A 21,064-nucleotide genomic window follows, 5' to 3' on the forward strand; every position below is an offset into this window, starting at 1 on the left:
TGAATTAGAATAACTTAAAAAAAAACTAAAACAAAAACGTCCGTTTTGTTGTCTGAAATAAACTATTTTTTGGTTTTGAGAAAGATCGTTAAATTAAACAAGGAAGATAACTGTCATTTGCCAACCTGGCGATCCGGTTCAGTCAAATAATTCAGAGGATTTACACTTATAAGGTTATTTTTGATTTTAACTCATTTTCTTTAATTCATCTCTATATACAAGCTCTTTCATTGCATGCGAATTGCCTTTCTCTATATTGCTGCTCGGACGTTAAACCCCAACAAACAAAACAAACCTTTTTATCTCAGTGTATGGCCTGCCTGCAACCTGACTATACAGTATACTGGGTTTCCATTTCCAACAGTGGCAACACACAGGATTACTTTTCACATTCTGCTAGTCATATGTCCATTCATGCTATAGTATAGAAATGTTAGGTGAAGTGTATAATTTCGTTTTACATGTAATACAGGAAAGTCATGAATGTTCTGTGAATTATTTTATACAGGTGAGATTGTCAAAAGTGGTATTGATATTTTAATTGAAGATTTATAAATGATAATTTAGATTTATAATGTTTAACATGGAAAGAAAAATAAGTGATTGTGAACTGATAATCAAGACCAGTTATTATCCTATTTTTAAACTGTCATTGTGGTTATTTATGATCAAAATATAAAGGTTACTTTATTTTTAATTGTACACGTATATTCAGATTGTGGATATTGTGGGAATGGTCCTAGGACAAGTACATGTAAGTTAGGGAGAACAAGTATTAGTGCAGACAAGATTTAGGGCAAATTAAGATTTTAGATGGCAAGCAAAAATTAAGTTTTATACTTGGTGTTAATCATTGTAGTACAATATACACATGTATAGTAAACTTAATTGAGCTGGTTTAACTCTATGATTGAAGTCTTCCCTGGATTATTTAGATATTGATTTGAAATATTAACTGACTTTAAAATCAAACTTTAAACACTTTTTGATATAAAAAGCTAAAAACAAAATTTGACAAAATTTGAATTTCAAAGTTACTCGATAACAGAGATGACAAGTTGTTTGGTTACAAGTTAAGAACATTTTTGTGATTCTGCTTTTCCTAATATTAACATTCCCTATATGATGTTTTTATATTACCCGAAGATTTATAGAGAATGATGTAAACTTTTGCCTAAGGGATACCAGAAACGAAACTGATGACAATTTTAAGGTGAACACTTGGCAATATTTCATAAATGACATTTTCTTTTATGCAAAGAAGTGATGTACTTGGACAGTGCCAGATTTTATATTCATTTGTACCTTAAGTTTTACTAAATCATCTTTTTTATATAGTTATCTGTGTTCATGATAATAATTTTGTTTATGGAAAGAACTACCGCTCAGGCTCTTTTTATAACAAACATATAGATAATTCAAAAGAAATATTTCATTTGAATCTGATCTTGACTTAGGAATAAGCAGCAAAGAAATATGATGACTAGATTAAGAATTAGTAATCCTAATTTAGAAATTGAACGAGTTAGATACAGGGTCTACAGCTAAATGAGCACATATGTACATGTAATCTTTATAAGCAGGGAGTGGAAGATGAGATTCAATTTATGTTAAAATGTCCTGCATTGAGCAGCAACAAAAGTCCTTTTATTACAAATTTCAGAAACACATTTAAGAATTTTAATGACTTAGATATTAACTTAGATATTAATTCTCAATTTATATGGTTGATGTCCAACGAAGACAGTTATGTTATTTCAGATGTTTAATCTCAGAAAAAAAAACAATATGCAACAGTTAGAAACATCAGCAACAGAATAATATATTTAATGTGATAGCTAATTTAATGTTAATGTAATAAATTGATTGTGACCAGTATAGTGTTATCAACTGAATTTACATGTATTAAATACTATGTAACAACAAAGTACATTCTGTATGTAGCACAACTATGATGTTATTCATCAATATCTTCCAATAGTATTATTGTATCTAGATTTAATACTGTTTCATATTTCTCCTGGCTATAGTTTACCTAGTTTCCTTGTACTTTACAATGAATATTGCTTTTATCCATTGGCTGTGAGGGAAAGTCTATTGTAACAGTCAGAAACTTATAAAATGGTGCCATCTTTAATGCTAAGGACTTGAACTACATGTGTGATCCTTAGTTGTTTGACCAACCATTTTACAGAAGGTCTAAAGATGATAAGGAAAAAACATTTCCAAACTACTTGTAGGAATGCAGACCAACCATAATTTACAAGATCTCATGTACATGTACATGTGTGTAAACATGAGAACCAGGAATGATTATTCTGCTTGCTGATCTCAAAATTTATAGCAATTAAGTAGCAGTCTTAGTAAGAATCATGCAAATTGTGTTATATGTGATTCACTCCCCCCCCCTAAAAAAGGCTACATTTTTATTTGTAATTAAATTGCTTTAAAGTTCTACATGATGAAATGTATAATTATTCATTCCAATCTGTCTGCTCTTAGAAGATAATCCACATGGAAAACCCAACAGATTCTATTGAATTTTAGTGCCATTTACAGAGTTATTTCCCTTACTTTTGAATTCTACAGTGCATTCTATACAGTTTTTATCTCCTAAGAACACAGATTCTATGAAAAGCCACATAATATTTTCTATTTACTTAAGGATTTTAAACAAAATATCCTAAATATATTTATGTAGGGTTTCCAACCATGTATCACATTTTGCATAATTCTTAGCTGAAGTGCTACTTAAAATTTAAATGACAATTGCACAATATCTGCTCTCTATTATTATTGTTATATATTGTAAGATGTAAAACCATAGGATGTCAATTTTGCTCATAATGGGACTTATGTGAACTCGATAAATCCTTTGGACAATGTTGTATAGAAATTTTGACTTGTTGAATTTTTATTTAGAATGTTTGCCAAATTAAAGAAGAAGATAGAGGAACAGGACCAAGGGGGTGGTGGTGATGGAAATAAGGTGGCCAGTCCATTCAAAGGTCAGTAATTAATCATCACTTATATATTGTAGTTGCAGCTCTTTCGTGAAGTCACTGCTGCTCGCAAAGGTACAAATTTAGTTGCAATGGACAAAAATGTCTTCTGAATTTATTTAATTATTGGTAAATTTTATCACATTATTACATGTATACAATGTCTTTCTTAGATCATTGTGTCTGAAAATATATGTAGGGAAATATTTTGCCCTTCAAGATGTTGCCCTTTCAGGCTTATGGTACTAGCTGAAGATACTTCCTGGATTTTTTACCATAATTTTATGTACAAATCATTTCACAAAATCAATCAGAAAAAAAGTGCATTTCAGCATATTGTCTAGACTTAAAAACTGGCATTTTTTATATAACTGTATATATACATCAGCCATATCATAGCAAATATGTTAAGTATGATAAATTTAATTTGTGTCTAAATTTGCTAGTACAATGTATATAGTATCAGTTATTTAATGTAACGTCATTAAACTAAGAATTTCCCTTGACAGGATTACAGAGTCCCTCTGGGAAAGATTATAAGGGGTATGAGTCAGATAGTTCAACTTCTGCCTTACAGTACCCTGCAAGTATGGGAGCCTCTAAAGAAGATGTAAATATTATGCATTAATGTTTTATTTCTTCAGTAATTTGTAACATCTGTTGACAACAATGGTACATTTATCTAAGTCTATGAGTCATACTGTATGTGCTGATTTCTGTAGCAGTAATTTACTGTGAGGTTTCTGCATCATTTATGTCAAGAGTTATGCAGCCTAATCATTTCATTTAACTTTTATACAGAATCCATACATTCTAAACTAATGTCACATTATGTAACCTCTATGTCGTTATTCATCATAACAAATATCAATTACATGTGTGAAAGAGATTTAAGTGCAGAACTTGAGTGTATAATTTTTGCACACTTCATGCAGATTAATGCTTTTGTAAGAGAGAGAAATAAATGGGCACATGATTGTAATATCAATTTCTGCATCTTTTCAAATTGTTTATGTTCAAATTTTTTGTTTTGTATTTTTTGCTGCATATGTTTTACATTATGTTTTTCAAACTGTTAAAGCAGTTAAGCATGTATATGAAAACAGGTGTAATTGTTAATGTATCTGTTGATTTTTTATGATCTAGTTACGAGATCCAGGTGGATCAAGAGAAGAAGTTCTGGCTTTACTACTGAAGAGAACAGAGCACTGTAAAAAGTTTGAAGGAAAAATTAGTGGTATGTCGTGTTGGTCATACTGGTAATTAGAGTCAGTGTTATAGCTAGACCTAGTCACTTTAGTCATTTACTAATCAATTTCTGTCAAAAGTGACTAATAGCTTTTGCCAATATCAAAGTGAAATTAGTCATTTTTTGGCCAATTTCTTATGAATATAGGTGTACTAATAGTTTTAAAATTCTTGCTAAATCACTGAGAGTGAAATGTCTTCTTTAAAATTCAGATAAATTAAAGCAAAATGTGCTTAAAGGGAATTATTAGCAGCTAAAAAAATGAACTGGCAATAATTTTAAGTTTTCCATTCATGCCTGTTGTTTATTTGTAACTTTCACGCATTTCCATTATTTTTACACCACCAGTTTTTCTATCTCAGGCTATTGCCATGTGCTAAAAAAATTATCAGTTTCCACTGCAGTTACAATAATGTCAATTGTGACATTGCAAATAAACAGGATAATGTCAGTTTGAATGTCATGACAGAATGTTACAACTCATCCTGTCAGGGTTGATCAGATTTTTTTTGTCTTGATTTCAACCAATATTTCTCGCCGTGAATGTTTAAAACACTCACCACTTTTCTGTTAACCAGAACTTCGTCAGGTCTTTTATTATGTATAAATATATCCAAGATAACAGTGTTTTGATATTGATGAAAATTGAAATGTTGAGAGATCAAATATTTTTTGAAAGAAGTGATGGTTTTCCCAACTCAAGGCAAGAATATAAAAGAAAAGACAAAAATATATATGGAAACATGTTACCAAAAATAAAAATACCACTAAGAACACATACTAAGCCCAAGATTCTATTTGGAAAAAAATAGTGTGGCTAATATTTTTTTTCTAACATTTGATACATTGATAATGGCTAGTTGATAGCAGAATTAAGAGTGAAAAGGTTTTTTTTTCTTCAGAAAAATATGTGGTCATTAGGCCATATCAGTTGTAGAACTTACCTTTATCCTTCTCAAAACACCTACATGTACTTGAATTAACGTATTCATATTATCATTTTCAAACATATTTTTTTGTCATTAAAAATAAAGCTACTTTCAATAATTATTGACATAGAATATTTTTATAGAATACGCTGCAATCATCAAGGAGAAAAACAAAAGCATAGAGAAGCTGGAGACATCCTTACAAAACCAAGACACAGGTAGGTTTTGACAAGTGAATATAACATGATCAACCTTAGGAAAGCAGTATGCATTACATAAATTTCCCATCCCCATAAATCTATCCTTTTAATGCAAAGGAAACCAAATTTGATGTTCCAAATGATGTCACTTTTTTGTTATATTAGTGTTTTATGGAAACTTATTTCACTCTTATGTAAGGTAATTTTCCTTGGGCAATATTATGATGCTATACAATTACATGTATTTTTGATGTTGTTTTTTATGAAATTTTACATCCTCATGTCACAGCTCATGCTGAGAAGATACAAGAATTAAATGAGCAGTATCAGATAAAGAGAGCCAAGTTAGCTGAGGGATTTACATTGGCATTACAGAAGAAGGATGAGGTATGTTTGAAACAACACTAAGGCCAAGTAAAAATGGTTTTTTGGTTATCAGGTCCCCTGTTATCTCTTTTGAGGATGCACAATTACTCATTGTTATTACTATATCAATACAATTATCATTTTTAGTGGAGGGTGTATAGTGTAAGGGATGTCCATCCAATCTATTGTTATCCATTTGAAGATGTCTTATCACTTTTTGTGGGCAATTAAACATTGTTTTCATGAAAAAATCCTGAGAATCAAGAAATCAAATATGAATGGCCTAACAACCTCAAATAAAACTTTATTATATGGTTGTCTATGTAAGGAGTTAAATAGTCATTGATATTATCTTGTAATTATATTATTGTTAGGATTTCATTTCTACCAAAAATATCATATTTATAAAATAACAGACAAACAGTTATTCATTTATACCTTTTATGGAAACTTATTTTGGTTATAAATCCTTCAAAATGTCAAATAAAAGAATGTTCAGTTCAGTAGAAATTTACAGATAGATTTTAGTTAAATTCTGCTATGAAAACATATTTGAAAAATATGTAAACTATTTTACACTTAACCAGTCAAAAATTATCTCCTAATAAACAGTTCAGTGATGCAAGGAAATGTTTGTCTTCCTGGATATACATCTATATTGTGTAAAAAGTTCTTAGGAACCAATAGACATTTGTTGCTAATTAAAAAATGGTTTTGATTAATTTGGGTTCAAAGTATGCAAAAATTGAAAAAAAGAAAGTTTTCGTAATGATTTGTTTTGTTGAGGTATGTTTTGTTATGATATGATGCTTCATAATTGTTAGACATTGTGTTATTTACCATTTGTTCATTGCTTCAGACATGGTTGTATTCCACTTTTTTACATAATTCTGCTGTTTCATACCTTGATTTTACTTTCCCTTTTTTATCAGACACTTAATTCCTATTTCCCAATAAAATTGTGTCTTTCACAGAAAGTTGTCATTTTTATAATAACCTGCAAACATTATCAACATATGTTGTACACAATTTACATGATCATTTGGAATCTATGTAGAAAAAGAATTCATTCCAATATTCCATTTTGAACAATATTTTAGGAAAAGGAAGAATTACAAGCCAAAATAGATGAGTATGAAAAGTATAAAGACAAACTATACAAGAGAGAGGAAGAAACAGAACAACTTCAAGGTCTAGCCTCCCAGGAACTGGCAAAAATTAAACATTTGGTAATTACCTTTTATTTGTAAATATCATTTTACAGTACACACATGAGAATCTCATGGTTTGCATCATATGATTGTCATATGAATCGAGCACCTTATGATAACCATATGTTTCTGTTAACATATGATTGTCATATGATAGCCATGCAATAATCATATGTTAACGGAAATTTATATATATATATAGGGGGATAAAGGAGTCACAGATTGATACAGCATGCGACACAAATTTTGACATGTAATATTCAGTATTTATCACATACATTGAGAATACATGTACTATCATTTAAATAATCTCAATAATGTCACATGTGGACATTTATAGAACAGACTTTGATTTCCAATTAGTTAAGGAGGTAGACCCATGGTAAGGGATATAAGTCTTGAAATCAGTGATATGTTTGTATCATATTCAATTTCACAAAAGCCTTTCATGCTTTCCTTTGATGCAGAATGAAATCATTCCAGGTTACTATGATGCTTACATGAGATTGATGTGAAATGGTGAATAAATCGTTCCAATGATTTGTAAGAGTTGTGTCCCTTACCCTAGGTCTACCTCCATAATTGTTATTATAACTACATAGCCAAATACAAAACAAAAGTTGCAAATTAAACTTTCAAAGTCTGGTATAATATGGTGACTTGTTTTTGCTGTATTTAAATTGATTAGATATAGGTCTTTTCTTATTTCTTAGTTACTCAATACACAAGAAGAACTGACTAAACTAAAGCAGGATCACACAGAGTCTTTATCAAAATTAGAAGTAGCTGAGAAAACAATCAAAGAGTTGGAACTTCAACTTTCTGAATCAGATTCTGAAAGAAACCAATTTAAAAACCAGAGGTCAGTACTGTGGAAGAATTATTCTTCATGAAGTATAATTTTTCAAGGTTTTCATGTTTTGGATAATCCACTAATTCAAATTTCAAACAGAAAAGAACAAATGTTAAGTAGCAATCCAGCTAAGAATCATGCAAAATGTGATTTATGGTTGGAAAGCCTACATATTTTCATTTATGATATTTTGTGTAAAATACCATAATTAACAGAAATTAATATGTGGATTTTCATATAACCCTTTTTCATAGGAGGTAAAAATTATGTAGAATGTATTGTAGAATTCAAAATTAAGGGAGATAACTCTGTAAATGACACTGAAATGCAATATTAAACTAATGGATTTTCAATGTGGATTATCTTCTAATAGCAGAAAGATTGGAACAAATGATTATACACTTCAGCATATAGACCTATAAAGCAACTGAATAACGAAAATAAAAATATGTAGCCCTTTTTTGGGGTGTATGACTTATTGCAAAATTTGCATGATTTTTACAAAGACAAGTACTTCAGAAAAACTTACACGTTCTGATAGTAATAAATTCCTTTTTAATTCCTTGGTACATATTATATTGTTGTTGTATACTATAAGTATCTTTTAGACAACAATAAAAAAATACATTAGACACATTTACAAGTGTATATTGAGATATTTCTATTGACATTATTACCACTCATCGAATGCTTGCAATATGAATTGAAAATTTCGTTGTTGTCTTAGAAAGCAGTTTTTCAACAGTCATCCAAATTAATGCCATATTTATGATTTTACAGCGACAAGTTGACAGAAGAAAATAGAGTATTATCAAAGATGATCAGTAGTTTGTCTAAAGAGAAGGAACAATTAAAACAAGAAACTGATACAGCCACAAAAACTCTTTCTGAGGTCTGTTTTAATATTTGTCTCTGTTTAAGTATGGAAGAAATCTCATTCATAGGTCCTGAGTTCGTTTCATAGTTGAATCAATTAAAACCCCATTAAAATTAAAAATGTTACACAAAAATTTAGATGGTCATATAAATGAACCCATAAATTATTGAAAATGTAGGTTGCATTCAAAATTTCTGGATTTATTTGTGAATTTTTCAGACTTTATTCTCTACTTAAACAGTTACATTTTTGCTTAATTTTTGTCGGCAATAATACATGAATTCACACTTGTCATTTTGCTCAGAATGACCCTAGATTTGTCTCCAAATAACTTTTTTGATCTTTTTTTTTTATTTCAATGAAACAATGTAATTTTAAATTGTGACATCATTAATCTTTGAGTTGAAGGAGAATGAAGTACAAAAACAACAGGAAAATATATTATTTTCGTCAATGGTGTCCACAAGGGTAAATACATCTATTTAAAACATAAAAACGCTACTTTCTTTAAAAGGAATAATTTGAATAACTTGATAATTTTTAACAGAAAACTTCAGCCATGTCAGCAATGGAAGAGAAGAAGATTGAGATTGAGAACCAATTACATACCTTACAGTATAACCATGACTCCCATAAAACTAAGTCTAATAAACTCATAGAGGAGAAAGATGAACATATTAATCAATTGAAGGACAGGATAAAAGTGTTGGAACAAAGATTTCAGGACCAGAGTCTCTCTGGAGATGACAGGGTTTCAGCATTAGAAACAGAGGTAGGAGTTACAGGGTTTAAGATTTGTTATCATATGGTCTCTGTCCATACCTAGCATAGATAAGTAATAGTAGTATACTTTGTAGATTTGAATCATATAAATTTATCAAGATCGTATAACGTGAGAAATTATAAAAATTTAGGATTTGATTTTAGATCCACAAGTATTCTTTTCACCGCAAAAATTGCTTTGAAAGTAGAACTTAAAAAATAATCTGTGGAACCTCTAGAATGGAACTATATGCTCAGTTTGTAAATGTTGAAAGTTTAAAAATAGACACCTGCTTAACTTCTGTTAATAATTTAGAGATGGACCAACTACTCCGTATAATACTGTACAACCATCAGCAGCATGAGTTATTTATTGATTCATATTTATTTGAAATTAAAACTTTACAGAGATATATACAACAAAAAATTCCTCGAAAAATTAAAGTTGAAATGTTGAAAAAAATATTATATGATTTAACAAAGGGAAAGTTTTTTCATTACATTTTTTCAGAGACACACCTTAGAGCAGAAGTTAGAGGAATCTAGACAACAACTGACAGAGATCAAATCTTCGTGGAGTGATAAAATTACCCATCTAGAAGAACAGGTCAGCTGATTTCTGTTATATGTAATTAATATGACCTCTCGTCAATGTGGAATTTTATTTGATGTTTTTTTTTTCACAATTATGCTTTTGACTTAGCTTATGTACAACTGTTGAAACATGTTATAAAAGTCCATAATTTGGATTATATTTAGTGATTAATAGTACATTGAAAGAGGGTGTTAAAACAAATGCTTAAGTTGACAAAAACAAAGACCTTGGTCATGAGGTTCATTGATTCATTCTGGCAATTATATATTGTGGAACAAATGTGTGTCTTCGATAAAGGAGGCATTGTTTTACACGGACAAAATTGCAACATATGTTTAGGACCAGTATGGGAAAATATATTTTTGTGCTTTTAAAACACATGAAATCTTATGGTTTTTTTTAATTTATATGAAAAACATACTCTTTTCATATATGAATTCCCGTTATTTTAAAGTATCAGTGTTTATAAAAATCAGACAGGAGGTGATTCATGCATGTCAAAAACCTATTGATTTCAATTTTATTTCTTGTTCAGAAACAGTTACTGATCACATAACAAGTCTTAGTTTTTCATTTGGTTGTTGCGCTTTTGAGATAAAAATTGCTTTGATTATACTTGAAATTAGCACTTTGCAAGAGTTATCATTCTTGATTTGGTTTGATTTGGTTGATTTTAGTGGGAGTTTGAAGTGTGGTTTCTCAAAAGTACAGATCTAAATACAGAAAGGACTATTGTCACATAAAAATATAGCACATGTACACCAAAAAAGCATCATTTAGTCCATGGGTTTTTCTACACAATGAATCATGTTACCAATGGTGGTGTCTGAATTTTATATGGACTGGTACTTAAAAACATATAAATACCATATGAAATTTATTTATAGGTTTTTCATGAATTAATTCATTACTCAGAAACATGTGTTTATGTATCGATTCATTAGTCAGAAACACATGTTTTTTATAATGGTTCTAAACATATGAAAAATATATGTTGCAATTTTTCCTGTGTAGATCACATTGAAAATGATTTTACTGAGTATATTCTTTATAACTTTGAAAGGTATTGATAATTATTCAGTTTCAGCATAGTTTGAGAAAATTTAATGATCAGAAAATTTTGTTTATTATTCAGATATCTCATCTTAATACCAAAATAGTAGAAGACAGCGAAGAACTTTCTAAAAGTGAGAGGAGTGCTGAATCTCTCAGAGACACCTTTCAACAACAGGTATTGTTATATATATCCAAATTTATATTATAGAGATAGATAGCAGTGATGTATAGAAAGTTCCATGTATGATAAATTTCAATAATTCACATTGAGAAGTAAATTCGGTAATTTCACTCTCTGACTTTCTCTTGCCAAAAACATATATATCAATCTGCCAACCACAAATTAAAAAAGAATTGTTGATAATAGCAATAAATTATTGAGAAAATCTATATTATAAGATACGATAATCAATTTGGGAATAGTGAAGAACCAAAATATATTAACTAATGTCAAAAATGTTTTATGTTTGGAACTTGACTCATTAAATCTTCGTGTTCTTCCGCACTTGTGGTCTTTTTTTGGTTATTCACTCTTTCCTATTAATCTTTGCTTTAGATAAGAAAAGTACGAGTCAGTTCATGATCTTAACACTGTTGTATTAAATGTACAAATAATAGAAATAATAAACTGCTTATAAGAAAAATAATTGCTGGTAAAAACTTATTCATTCAAATTTAATTTCATGGTTGTCAAGCTGTTTTTCATGAAACCCAACATGCAGTGGGCATTTCTTATAACCATTTTGTTGCCCTAAAGAAGTGATTAGGATGCTCTTTACATTGTTTATAGACAGACAATTAATAAGGGAGGCAATTGCAATAAGATTTGTTTTGGGGCATGCTAAGACTAGAGTAGGCCTGAGTAACAAGTAACTAACTTCTTAATTCCTTATATATGAGATTTCACTTTTAGTCAAATATTTCAGTGTTGTTGCGATAAGATAAGGAGAAGATTTAACAGTGTATAAGTATTGATTCAATAAATTATCTAACTGGATAAAAATTCCTTGCAGGTGTCTCAGTTACAAGCTAAATTAGAAGATGCAGAAAACAGACATGAGGAGAATTTGACATTAATGAGCAAGAAAGAGAAACAGTTTGAAAAAGAGGTAGGTAGCGCTTTAATATTTCTTTATTTTGCAGAAGTAACGGCTATATGAAATATTGAAGTATCCTTTGCTTTGATCACTTTTCCATCTGATTCCTTTCTAGGAAGAAAGTTTACGATATGGAAGGAATCATTTTTAATCACACTTTGTACATCAGAAAATCTCACACAAAGAAGGGGGAATGTGGTTTGTATTTTAATACTTAGGAGGATCCTGCATTCATGTGTTTGTTGTAGTGTTTATATTGAGATTTTTCAATTCTCAAATGTCGTGAGCAGTTTTGAAAATTTTTTCTGGTATTATAGAAACATGACTTGGAAACTGAACTGAACAAAGAGCATTTTGAGAAGATGGATTTAGAAACTCAGTTAGTTGCAAAGATTACTTCCCTTGAATCACAACTGATGGCAGAAAAAGAGGGAAAAAGACATGAAAAAGAGTTACTGGAACAAAAGATAGTAAGACATGATGTATTATATTATACTATTGAAGAAGATTTTAGTTTAGTTTAATAAATGAAAAATATTTATTTTGTTTTGTATAATCTGTTCATTGCTTATCTATTAAACTGAAAATCAAATTTGTCTTTGCTTAATTTGTGTGTTCTATGCTGATTTCATTTTTATATGCTACCATATTATTATATTCCATGCAAACAAACTAGGGGGTATAAAGGAGTTCCTTTTCCATCTATCAGTACAATTAACAACATACTTTGTTACGACAGCTTTATTTATTTAAATGTTGAGCATAATATAATATGTAGGTGGGCATGAAGCAGCAAAATTGATATTTCAGGATGCTTTGAAAGATTAGTCATCCATCAAAAAATATATTACATGTTGCAAGCAGGGGGTAACACTCAATTAGTTCATTAAAGTTATAGTCTAACATCAATATATTTTCAGGAGCAACTAGAGAGCAGGGAGAGTGAATACTTAACAAAGGCATCTCAATTAGAAACTCAGGTTATGGAGCTAGAGAAAAACAGAGATCAGTTAGAGGTCAGATATCTCATCAGGAAAAAATATGACCATATGACATATTTTGACCTTTTTTTCTGAAAAAAAAAAATTCTGCTGAACTTAATGAAATTTGGTATGATATTGCCTTTGGTTGGACACATTTTGCCATAAATGGAAGCTCCACTCAGTTTTCAGTATAGACAGGGGTTTTATGCTCAATAAGTCCTTAATGGACTCATATTGAAATGTCACTAAATTATACACAATAAATGGTTATCATCTCATACTGAAACTGAATTCAGTGTCACTTGACTAAACCAAACCCAGAATAATCTGGAAACTTTCTAAACTTGACACTTTTTAATTCCCTTTATATAATTTAAATGTATTTTGAACCTTGGTATTAAAGTGAACACCTGTCTAAACTGAAATAATTTTAATTTAAATAATTTAAAGTCCAAGTTAAAGTTAATTTTAAGACAGGTTTCACTGTATATATACCACAAAAATATAATAGGAATTTAAAACTATTTTGAAGAACTTCTTTTCATGGAGTACATGTACAAATTTTGTGGCTTTTGTTGTCTGGACAAACCACTAATTCAGATTCCCAAAGAAATGTATACTTTCCATTGAAAATGTGATGGTCTGTTAAATCCACGATTTCAAACATCAACAAACCAACAAAATGTTGGTAAACTGCAAAACTTATACCCACAAATAAAAGTACTTTTATAGTATGTATATGAAAGGTTCTTGTTATCTATGTTTTCATAAATTATGTGTTTCAGACTGAAAAGTACAACATGTCAAGTGATGAGTCCAAGATGAAAGACAAACTTTCTTTGTTACAAGATGCAGAGCAAAGAATGTGTGGAAAAGTGAGTTTATATTTTATTTTTTTTCTCCAAAAAATCTCTTCTGTTCAAATTATTTAAACCATTGAATCTAATATTTATACTTTTGTTGTTTACATTGCTATTGTTATATTAACAGCAAACTTGTTGACAATTAGGAGACTGCCCATGTAAAAACAAGGCAGATCCTATGATTTGGGTGGCATAGGGTGAATTTAACCCCACTGAATTTATTGTTCCACTGTAATTTATATATCATATGTATGTCAGATAATATAAAGTTTACTTTTAAATCAGCAATGGATGGCTTGGACAATGGTATTTTAGTTCCCAAATTAGCAGCTAAATTTTGCTCAAATTAATGGGTTATCTCCCTTTTTTCAATGAATATCAATGCTTTCTATGTAATTTATTTCTCTTCAATAGTGGCAGTTAATCAAAAACCAACATTCAACTTTGAGAAACGATGCATTTCTGATATGAAATAGATGAACATTTGTTGAAAAGAAAATTTGACTTGTGCCACCTACTGTCAGGTTTTTGCATGGAAGAAGGCATCTCCATCTTGTCCACGATAACTTGAAATATATTGAATCACTGGTTAAAAAAATGATCCAAATATTGAAACATCTTAAGTCAGATTGATATCTAAGGAAGTTCATATTTGAAAGGTGCTGTCAGTTTTCAAGTTTTTGAATATAACTACCCATGGCAGGTTACTTTGGCAGATGAAAAATTGTCTGATTAGAAAGTATTTAAATTGATGTGCCAATACTAATTTTGGCAGACATTAAGTGATGCATTAAGTGTTTAAGCTCATAGTTAATATTTTACAGAATTTATTTAGGCGATTTTTAGACAGACTCCTAAAATACTCCAAAATTACCACCCCACGAAAATTACCTGCTGTACAGTTTCTTGTCAGATAGATCTACTTTCAGTAAATGTTCATAGTTCTTTTTTTTAATTTATGCCCTTCATTTGTTCGTAAGTTATTATGGCTATAAAGTTAGCGTATGACAATTCCCTTGTTAATGTTCTATTTATAACTTTGTGTTTCATTATAGATAACAGATTTAGAAGAAAGATTATCTGAAGTAACTAGTCAATGTAAAGATTTAGAAAAAGTTGTAAAGAGTAAAGACTCAGAGCTCAGAGCCAGCAATGCAGGTAGAATTTCAATATTCCTATAATTTCTCAACAAAGAAAAAAAGTATGAATTACTGTTAAAGGGTGCTTTAATTCTTGAGTTATAGATTAATCAAGTAATTCTCCTCAAATTTAGCTTGAGTAATACAGTTTGTGTATGAATTACTGTTAAAGGGTGCTTTAATACTTGGGTTATAGGTTAATCAAGTAATTCTCCTCAAATTTAGCTTGAGTAATACAGTTTGTGTATGAATTACTGTTAAAGGGTGCTTTAATTCTTGGGTTATAGATTAATCAAGTAATTCTCCTCAAATTTAGCTTGAGTAATACAGTTTGTGTATGAATTACTGTTAAAGGGTGCTTTAATACTTGGGTTTTAGATTAATCAAGTAATTCTCCTCAAATTTAGCTTGAGTAATACAGTTTGTGTTGATTTTAATTCCAGAAAAGGATGAATTATTACTAAGGAATGCTGAGCTATCACAGAAGAACTTGTCAGCCCAGAGCACTGCAGATAGTGCTATAAACCAATTAAAGGGAGAATTAGAGGAGAGAGAAACACAGATAGAACAGCTACAACAAACAGAGACATCATTACAACAGGACATTGATCTTCATCAGAAAAAGGTTTGTTTAAGGAGGTAGACCTAGGGTAAGGGACACAACTCCTACAAATCATTGGAATGCTTGTATTCAGCATTTACATCAATCTCATGTAAGCATCAAAGTGACTTGGATGTATTTCATTCCATTTTAAATGAAAGCTCGATATGCTTTGGTGAAATTGAATATGATGCAAACAAGAGTTGTGTCCCTTACCCTAGGTCTACCTCCTTAATTAAGGGGAGGATTCCATCATATCAAATACAAATACAAATAATTTTATTAGCTCTAACTCCATAACAATAAGTGATTAAGGTTCATATATGATACATACAGTATAAGATTGTGTAAAATACACATAGATAATAAATGAGTGGGATTTTTGGTAATTTAGAGAAGTTGTACAAAAGAAAATTTACAACAGGTATTTAGGCTAACAAGGAGGGTAGATAGGCTTATACTGTATGGAGAATTATGAATATAAAAACCAATGTAAAAAGTGTGAAATGAATTTACATCTTTTTCCTTATTTCAAGACATTGTGATATGAATTTGGAAGACATCTTCAGAATGCAAGAATGTTTATCATTTACAAGATGGCTGTAATTCAAATGTCAGAAAGTTTTTATTATACACCTCCCCACACACACACAAAGTGACATGGTATTTGATATGTGATACCCTTCGAAAAGTTGTGTATCCGTCTGTCTGCCTGTCCTCAATGGTTTCCAAATGATAACTTTAGAAGATATTCAAAGATCTTTTTCAAACTTTGTATATTTATTGAGTATGATAAAATACAGATAAAATTTGATTGTATATTTTACGTAAAAGTAACAGCAATTTTGAGTTGTTTTTACCCCCAAAAATGTTTGATGAATTGTACCGGTAGTTAATTTTTTTTTTGTGTGAAATAATTTTGAATGAATATTAAAGAATTTTGAAGGTTGAAGACAACTTAATGTGGTGGGTATTATTAAATGTCCCGTCAGTTGCCCTGTTTTGTTTTACATGTACATGTGATATTAGCCATATCTTGATTATATTAACATACTGAAATGTGATTCTTGTAGATTCAGGAACTTGAAGATACAAAGGAAGAAAACCAACAAACATCTACACAGGTTATTACACTAGAGAAAACTGTCACAGATCTACAGGAACAATTAGCTGATAAAAATAAGGTAAAATACTAGTTTCAGTCTGACTACTACTTGAAACATTAATGATATTTAAAAATATACTTAAGGTACTCAAAGTTGTAGTCACTTTAGGTTATGATGTGTAGAAATTAATTGTGATGTCAAAATCTCATAGAAAGTGTTGACAATATGTACATTATTGATGGTCTTTATAACTGATACATGTAATAAGGTAAAGGAAACATAGTCTTACCATTCCACTTTTAGATGATCTAATTTCTCAGATATCAATAGCTGAATTTCAAAATTTGTATACCATCACCAGGAATTTGGCATCATATTCCTCAAGTACTGAAAACAAACTTTTTTTTTTTTTTTTTTTTTTTTTTTTTGTGGGGGGGGGGGGTAGGGAAGGAGTTATTTATTATACCCCCACATACAAAGTTTGGGGGTATATAGTAATCATCCTTTCTGTCTGTCAGCATTTCCTGTAAAGCAGTACCCCCTAACACACTGACAGGATTTTGATGAGATTTTATTGGAATAGGATAAAGTAAAGGGAGATAATCCAACTTAAGGGTTTTATGTGTTAAAACATCATAAGTGCAAATCCTTCTTAACTGCTCTAGGGATTTCGATAACATTCTATAGGAAGATGAGCTACATATGTAGATGTGTATGAAGGAATATGATTACTGTTGGAGGACATGACCTGGAGATATTTGAACTTAAGGGTTATTTATTGAAATTAATTTGAACCTGGGGTTATTCTCTTAATGAGCTTGCTCACAGTATTTCAGTATTGCTATGAATTTCAAGAGCATGAAAAATCTGGAATATAAATTGCTGTTAACAAATCTCTTCATTATGAAATACATGTGAAACAGTGTTAATCACAAAAATAATTAGTAGAAAAAATCAGTGTTAATCACTAAAATAATTAGTAGAAAAATCAGTGTTAATCACAAAAATAATTAGTAGAAAAATCTAATTGATAATTCACAAAAAAATAGTTGTCTTACAGTTTCGATATTTAAAAGATGATGATCAACATAATTAACAATGTAAGGAGATATGATTCTTTTATGAAGTAAAATAGTCAAAAATTGTACCAGCTGAAGCCATAAGAGATATTAAACATCTTGATTATTTCTGTCTGACACTATTTATTTAAGTAATTTCATTAAGTTATTAATTACTTTGATTATACTTGTTAGGCATTGAAGAAGCAGGAACAAAGGTTGAGAGATCTACAAAAAACTTTACATAGAGAGTTAAAAGTTCAGCCATTACCTAGTGACGAACCTGTCGTTATTGATGGGGCTGCCCAAACACCACCTATGCAAAGGAAAGTCAATGACAGTCGTAATTCTCCATTCCGGGATGGTAATGATTATCGTGAACTAAGTCCCATGTCAATGGGTCATGTGACTAAGCGAGAACTAAGTCCAGCAATGATTGGACATGAAATGAGACAGTTAGAACTCAATAGTGTTTCAAATCATTCTAAGGATTCACATGGTGCAAAAGTTCTTAATGATCCTAGGAAAGAATTGGAAAATGATGTGAACTTTAAATATTTAAAACATGTTGTATTAAAATTTATGCTGAGTCGAGAAGCAGAGGTAAGTACTTATTTAAACAAAGAACACTGATTCACTGTTGTTTTATTAATATAAAGTAAATTATCTGTCAGCAGTGATCAAAAATTGCTTAAATGGGGGTGCCAACTGGCCGAATGGAGTTCTATTTCAGTGATTTCCAGTTTTTTATTATCAACCAAACTTGAGCAAAAGGTCCCTCTATGGTTAAAAATATATATAGAAATATATTATAGAGGTGAATCATTAAAAAAATAAAAATCAGAACAATGATTATTAAACAATTAAGTCAATAATCTAGTCCAACAGGAATGAAACACTCGCCTGGATCTGATCTCATATATTTGTGTTAAACCAATAAGGGTAAGAAGTCCTTAAATATTTGATCAAAAGGAAACAATTTTAGCCATATATTCTACACAGTTTACTTGCTTACAATTTCTCTCTAAGCAACAGATGCTCCAAGTAACGCTTCCAAACTATGCTACAAGTACACTACCAGTATTTTCTGTGTAAAACTGGAGCTGTTCGTGTTACTCTCCTTGTGTTTGTGTTGTCAAATCAAATTGTTTTTTCTTTACATAAAACAAATGAACCATGTTAGAAAATGAGGTTTTCAACCGAGTTATCTGTAAAACAAATGAACCATGTACTTATTCTATATTTTACAGGCTGTACATCTAGTGCGAGCAATAGGAACATTATTACACTGTTCCGTAGACGAACAAAAACTGTTACAGGAGACATTAGAATACAGAATGTCGTGGTTTGGTATCAAGCCATCGTTAGGGAAAGGACAAAAATCAAAATACATTCCCCCACCATATTAATGTTGTGATATATGTAAACCTGGGTTTTATGGTTGGATTTGTTGTGATATTATATACACCAGTTTAGATCAGTTGGTTTAATTTCCATCTACCTATTAATTCTGTAATTTTTTTGTCATTTAAGTGTAAGTTTTTGTAAAATTCAGAAACTTGCATGTCAAAACCCTACTAATCTGACAATACAATTTTTCTCAAGGATGCTTTCTCCATTTTTTTATCTCAGGGATGATTTTCTTCTGTCTTTTAGCGGATTTCCGCTATTTCAAATCCAGATTTTACTGTCATGATTCTTTTTTATTGTATATTTACTTCCGATTTTTGCCTATTTCCACTTTGTTTGTTGACCTTGTAAAATCATCTCTGTTATCTCAGCATCAATGGATTTGTTCAGAAATGTTTCAATAAAATATTAGAAAATGAGGTTTTCAACCGAGTTATCTGCCCTTGAAATGTTCATTTTCAGTGCATCTCAGTGAAATTATAACTCAATATACCAAAATGATATGGAAAAAATTTGTCTGTTTTCCTTGATTCTGATGGTTCAGATAGTCAAATTAAACTTTCAAAATGGTGGGTGTTTTAATGCCATGTTTCACCCACAGCCAGATTCTTACGGAGACTTACACTTAAAATATAATTGATATTTAGTAATTGTATTTTACATATTCCAGAAAAGGCATTTTGGTTAGCATTTTAATACAAATTGAATGCAGTATAAATAAATATTTGCAATTGCAACTAAACATATACCATGAATGTCATCCTATTGCAAATCTATTATTTGTGGGATGTTATTTTCATTATTGTTTTGATTATCAGGGTTAAATATGTCTTTGCAATCATTTATTTTCTTGATTTACATACACAAAACAATCTTCATGATTCAGCAGTAGTCAAATTTCATTAAAAAAAATCTCAAATTGAGATTTTCCTCAAATCTTCAATTTAAAGCGATTTGATTGGTTGAAATTTTTTAGTTGAGGAAGGGTTTGAGGAAAATTTCAGTTTGAGAGTCTTTACAATACTGGGCCCAGAGGTTGTAAAATTTAAGATTGGTCTGTTAAACTACCTATTACAAATTGTCACTGTTTCATTTGTGAAAAATGTATGTTATACTGGAAAGGGTTACCATGGAGACCTGGACATTGATATGTCATTTTCATGATGTTTTCATCCTTATAATAGAGGTAAATACCAAGTTGAATAAGATTGTTTGCCTGCTTTTATTCAAGTCTTACCCTTACATTCATACCATAACAATAATTTGAATTCAGGCTTTTTGATACCCTGTAGCTTAATATAAAATTCTTATGTCTGTAAAAGCAAGCTATTTATTTTTGTGTTTTGTTTTACCTCAAAAGTAAAGTTTTGTTAAATTTATGTCTTATATGCTTGCATTTATACTACATGCATTTGTTTGCTTTGACCTTAAACTGGTGTATACCTTATTGTTCATGGCTGTGAATCACTAAATGTGATCTTATTATGGATGTTATTTATAAAGAAGCAATAAATCAGTATCTCTTTTTTTCTGATGCTTACAGACCTCTTTATGCTACTTAATGACATTTCATATTTTTTAATGTATTTTATGGAAATCATCCTTAAAATCCTGAATTTTGTGTAATCTCAGCAATAGGTCCTATTGAGAGCTTAACTATCTGTAGAGCATAATTCATAGAAAATACAGAGAAATTGTCTTAAGGTT

General features: G+C 30.1%; 1 protein-coding gene across 2 annotated transcripts; it reads left to right on the top strand.

Annotated features, from left to right (window-relative positions):
- The first annotated feature begins 77 nt into the window (after positions 1–77).
- LOC148611963 (golgin subfamily A member 1-like) lies at positions 78–20,884 on the top strand. Of its 2 annotated transcripts, none has more exons than XM_088593014.1 (21): positions 78–173; positions 2,923–3,008; positions 3,512–3,612; positions 4,149–4,239; positions 5,324–5,398; positions 5,670–5,767; positions 6,847–6,975; positions 7,671–7,819; positions 8,591–8,702; positions 9,235–9,459; positions 9,961–10,056; positions 11,180–11,275; positions 12,114–12,209; positions 12,515–12,667; positions 13,118–13,213; positions 13,966–14,055; positions 15,099–15,201; positions 15,626–15,807; positions 16,857–16,967; positions 18,143–18,550; positions 19,198–20,884. In XM_088593014.1, the coding sequence occupies exons 2-21, from the start codon at positions 2,924–2,926 to the stop codon at positions 19,354–19,356; spliced, it is 2,655 nt and encodes an 884-aa protein (XP_088449140.1). In that variant the 5' UTR covers positions 78–173; position 2,923; the 3' UTR covers positions 19,357–20,884. The 2 variants fall into 2 exon arrangements, with proteins under 2 accessions (XP_088449140.1, XP_088449141.1); XM_088593015.1 differs by having other exon boundaries at positions 82–173; positions 2,919–3,008.
- The last annotated feature ends 180 nt before the right edge of the window (positions 20,885–21,064 follow it).

Source organism: Perna viridis, chromosome 7 (assembly GCF_037379345.1).
Source record: "Perna viridis isolate PV_CMFRI_1.1 ecotype Kerala chromosome 7, ASM3737934v1, whole genome shotgun sequence".
Taxonomy (NCBI): domain Eukaryota; kingdom Metazoa; phylum Mollusca; class Bivalvia; order Mytilida; family Mytilidae; genus Perna; species Perna viridis.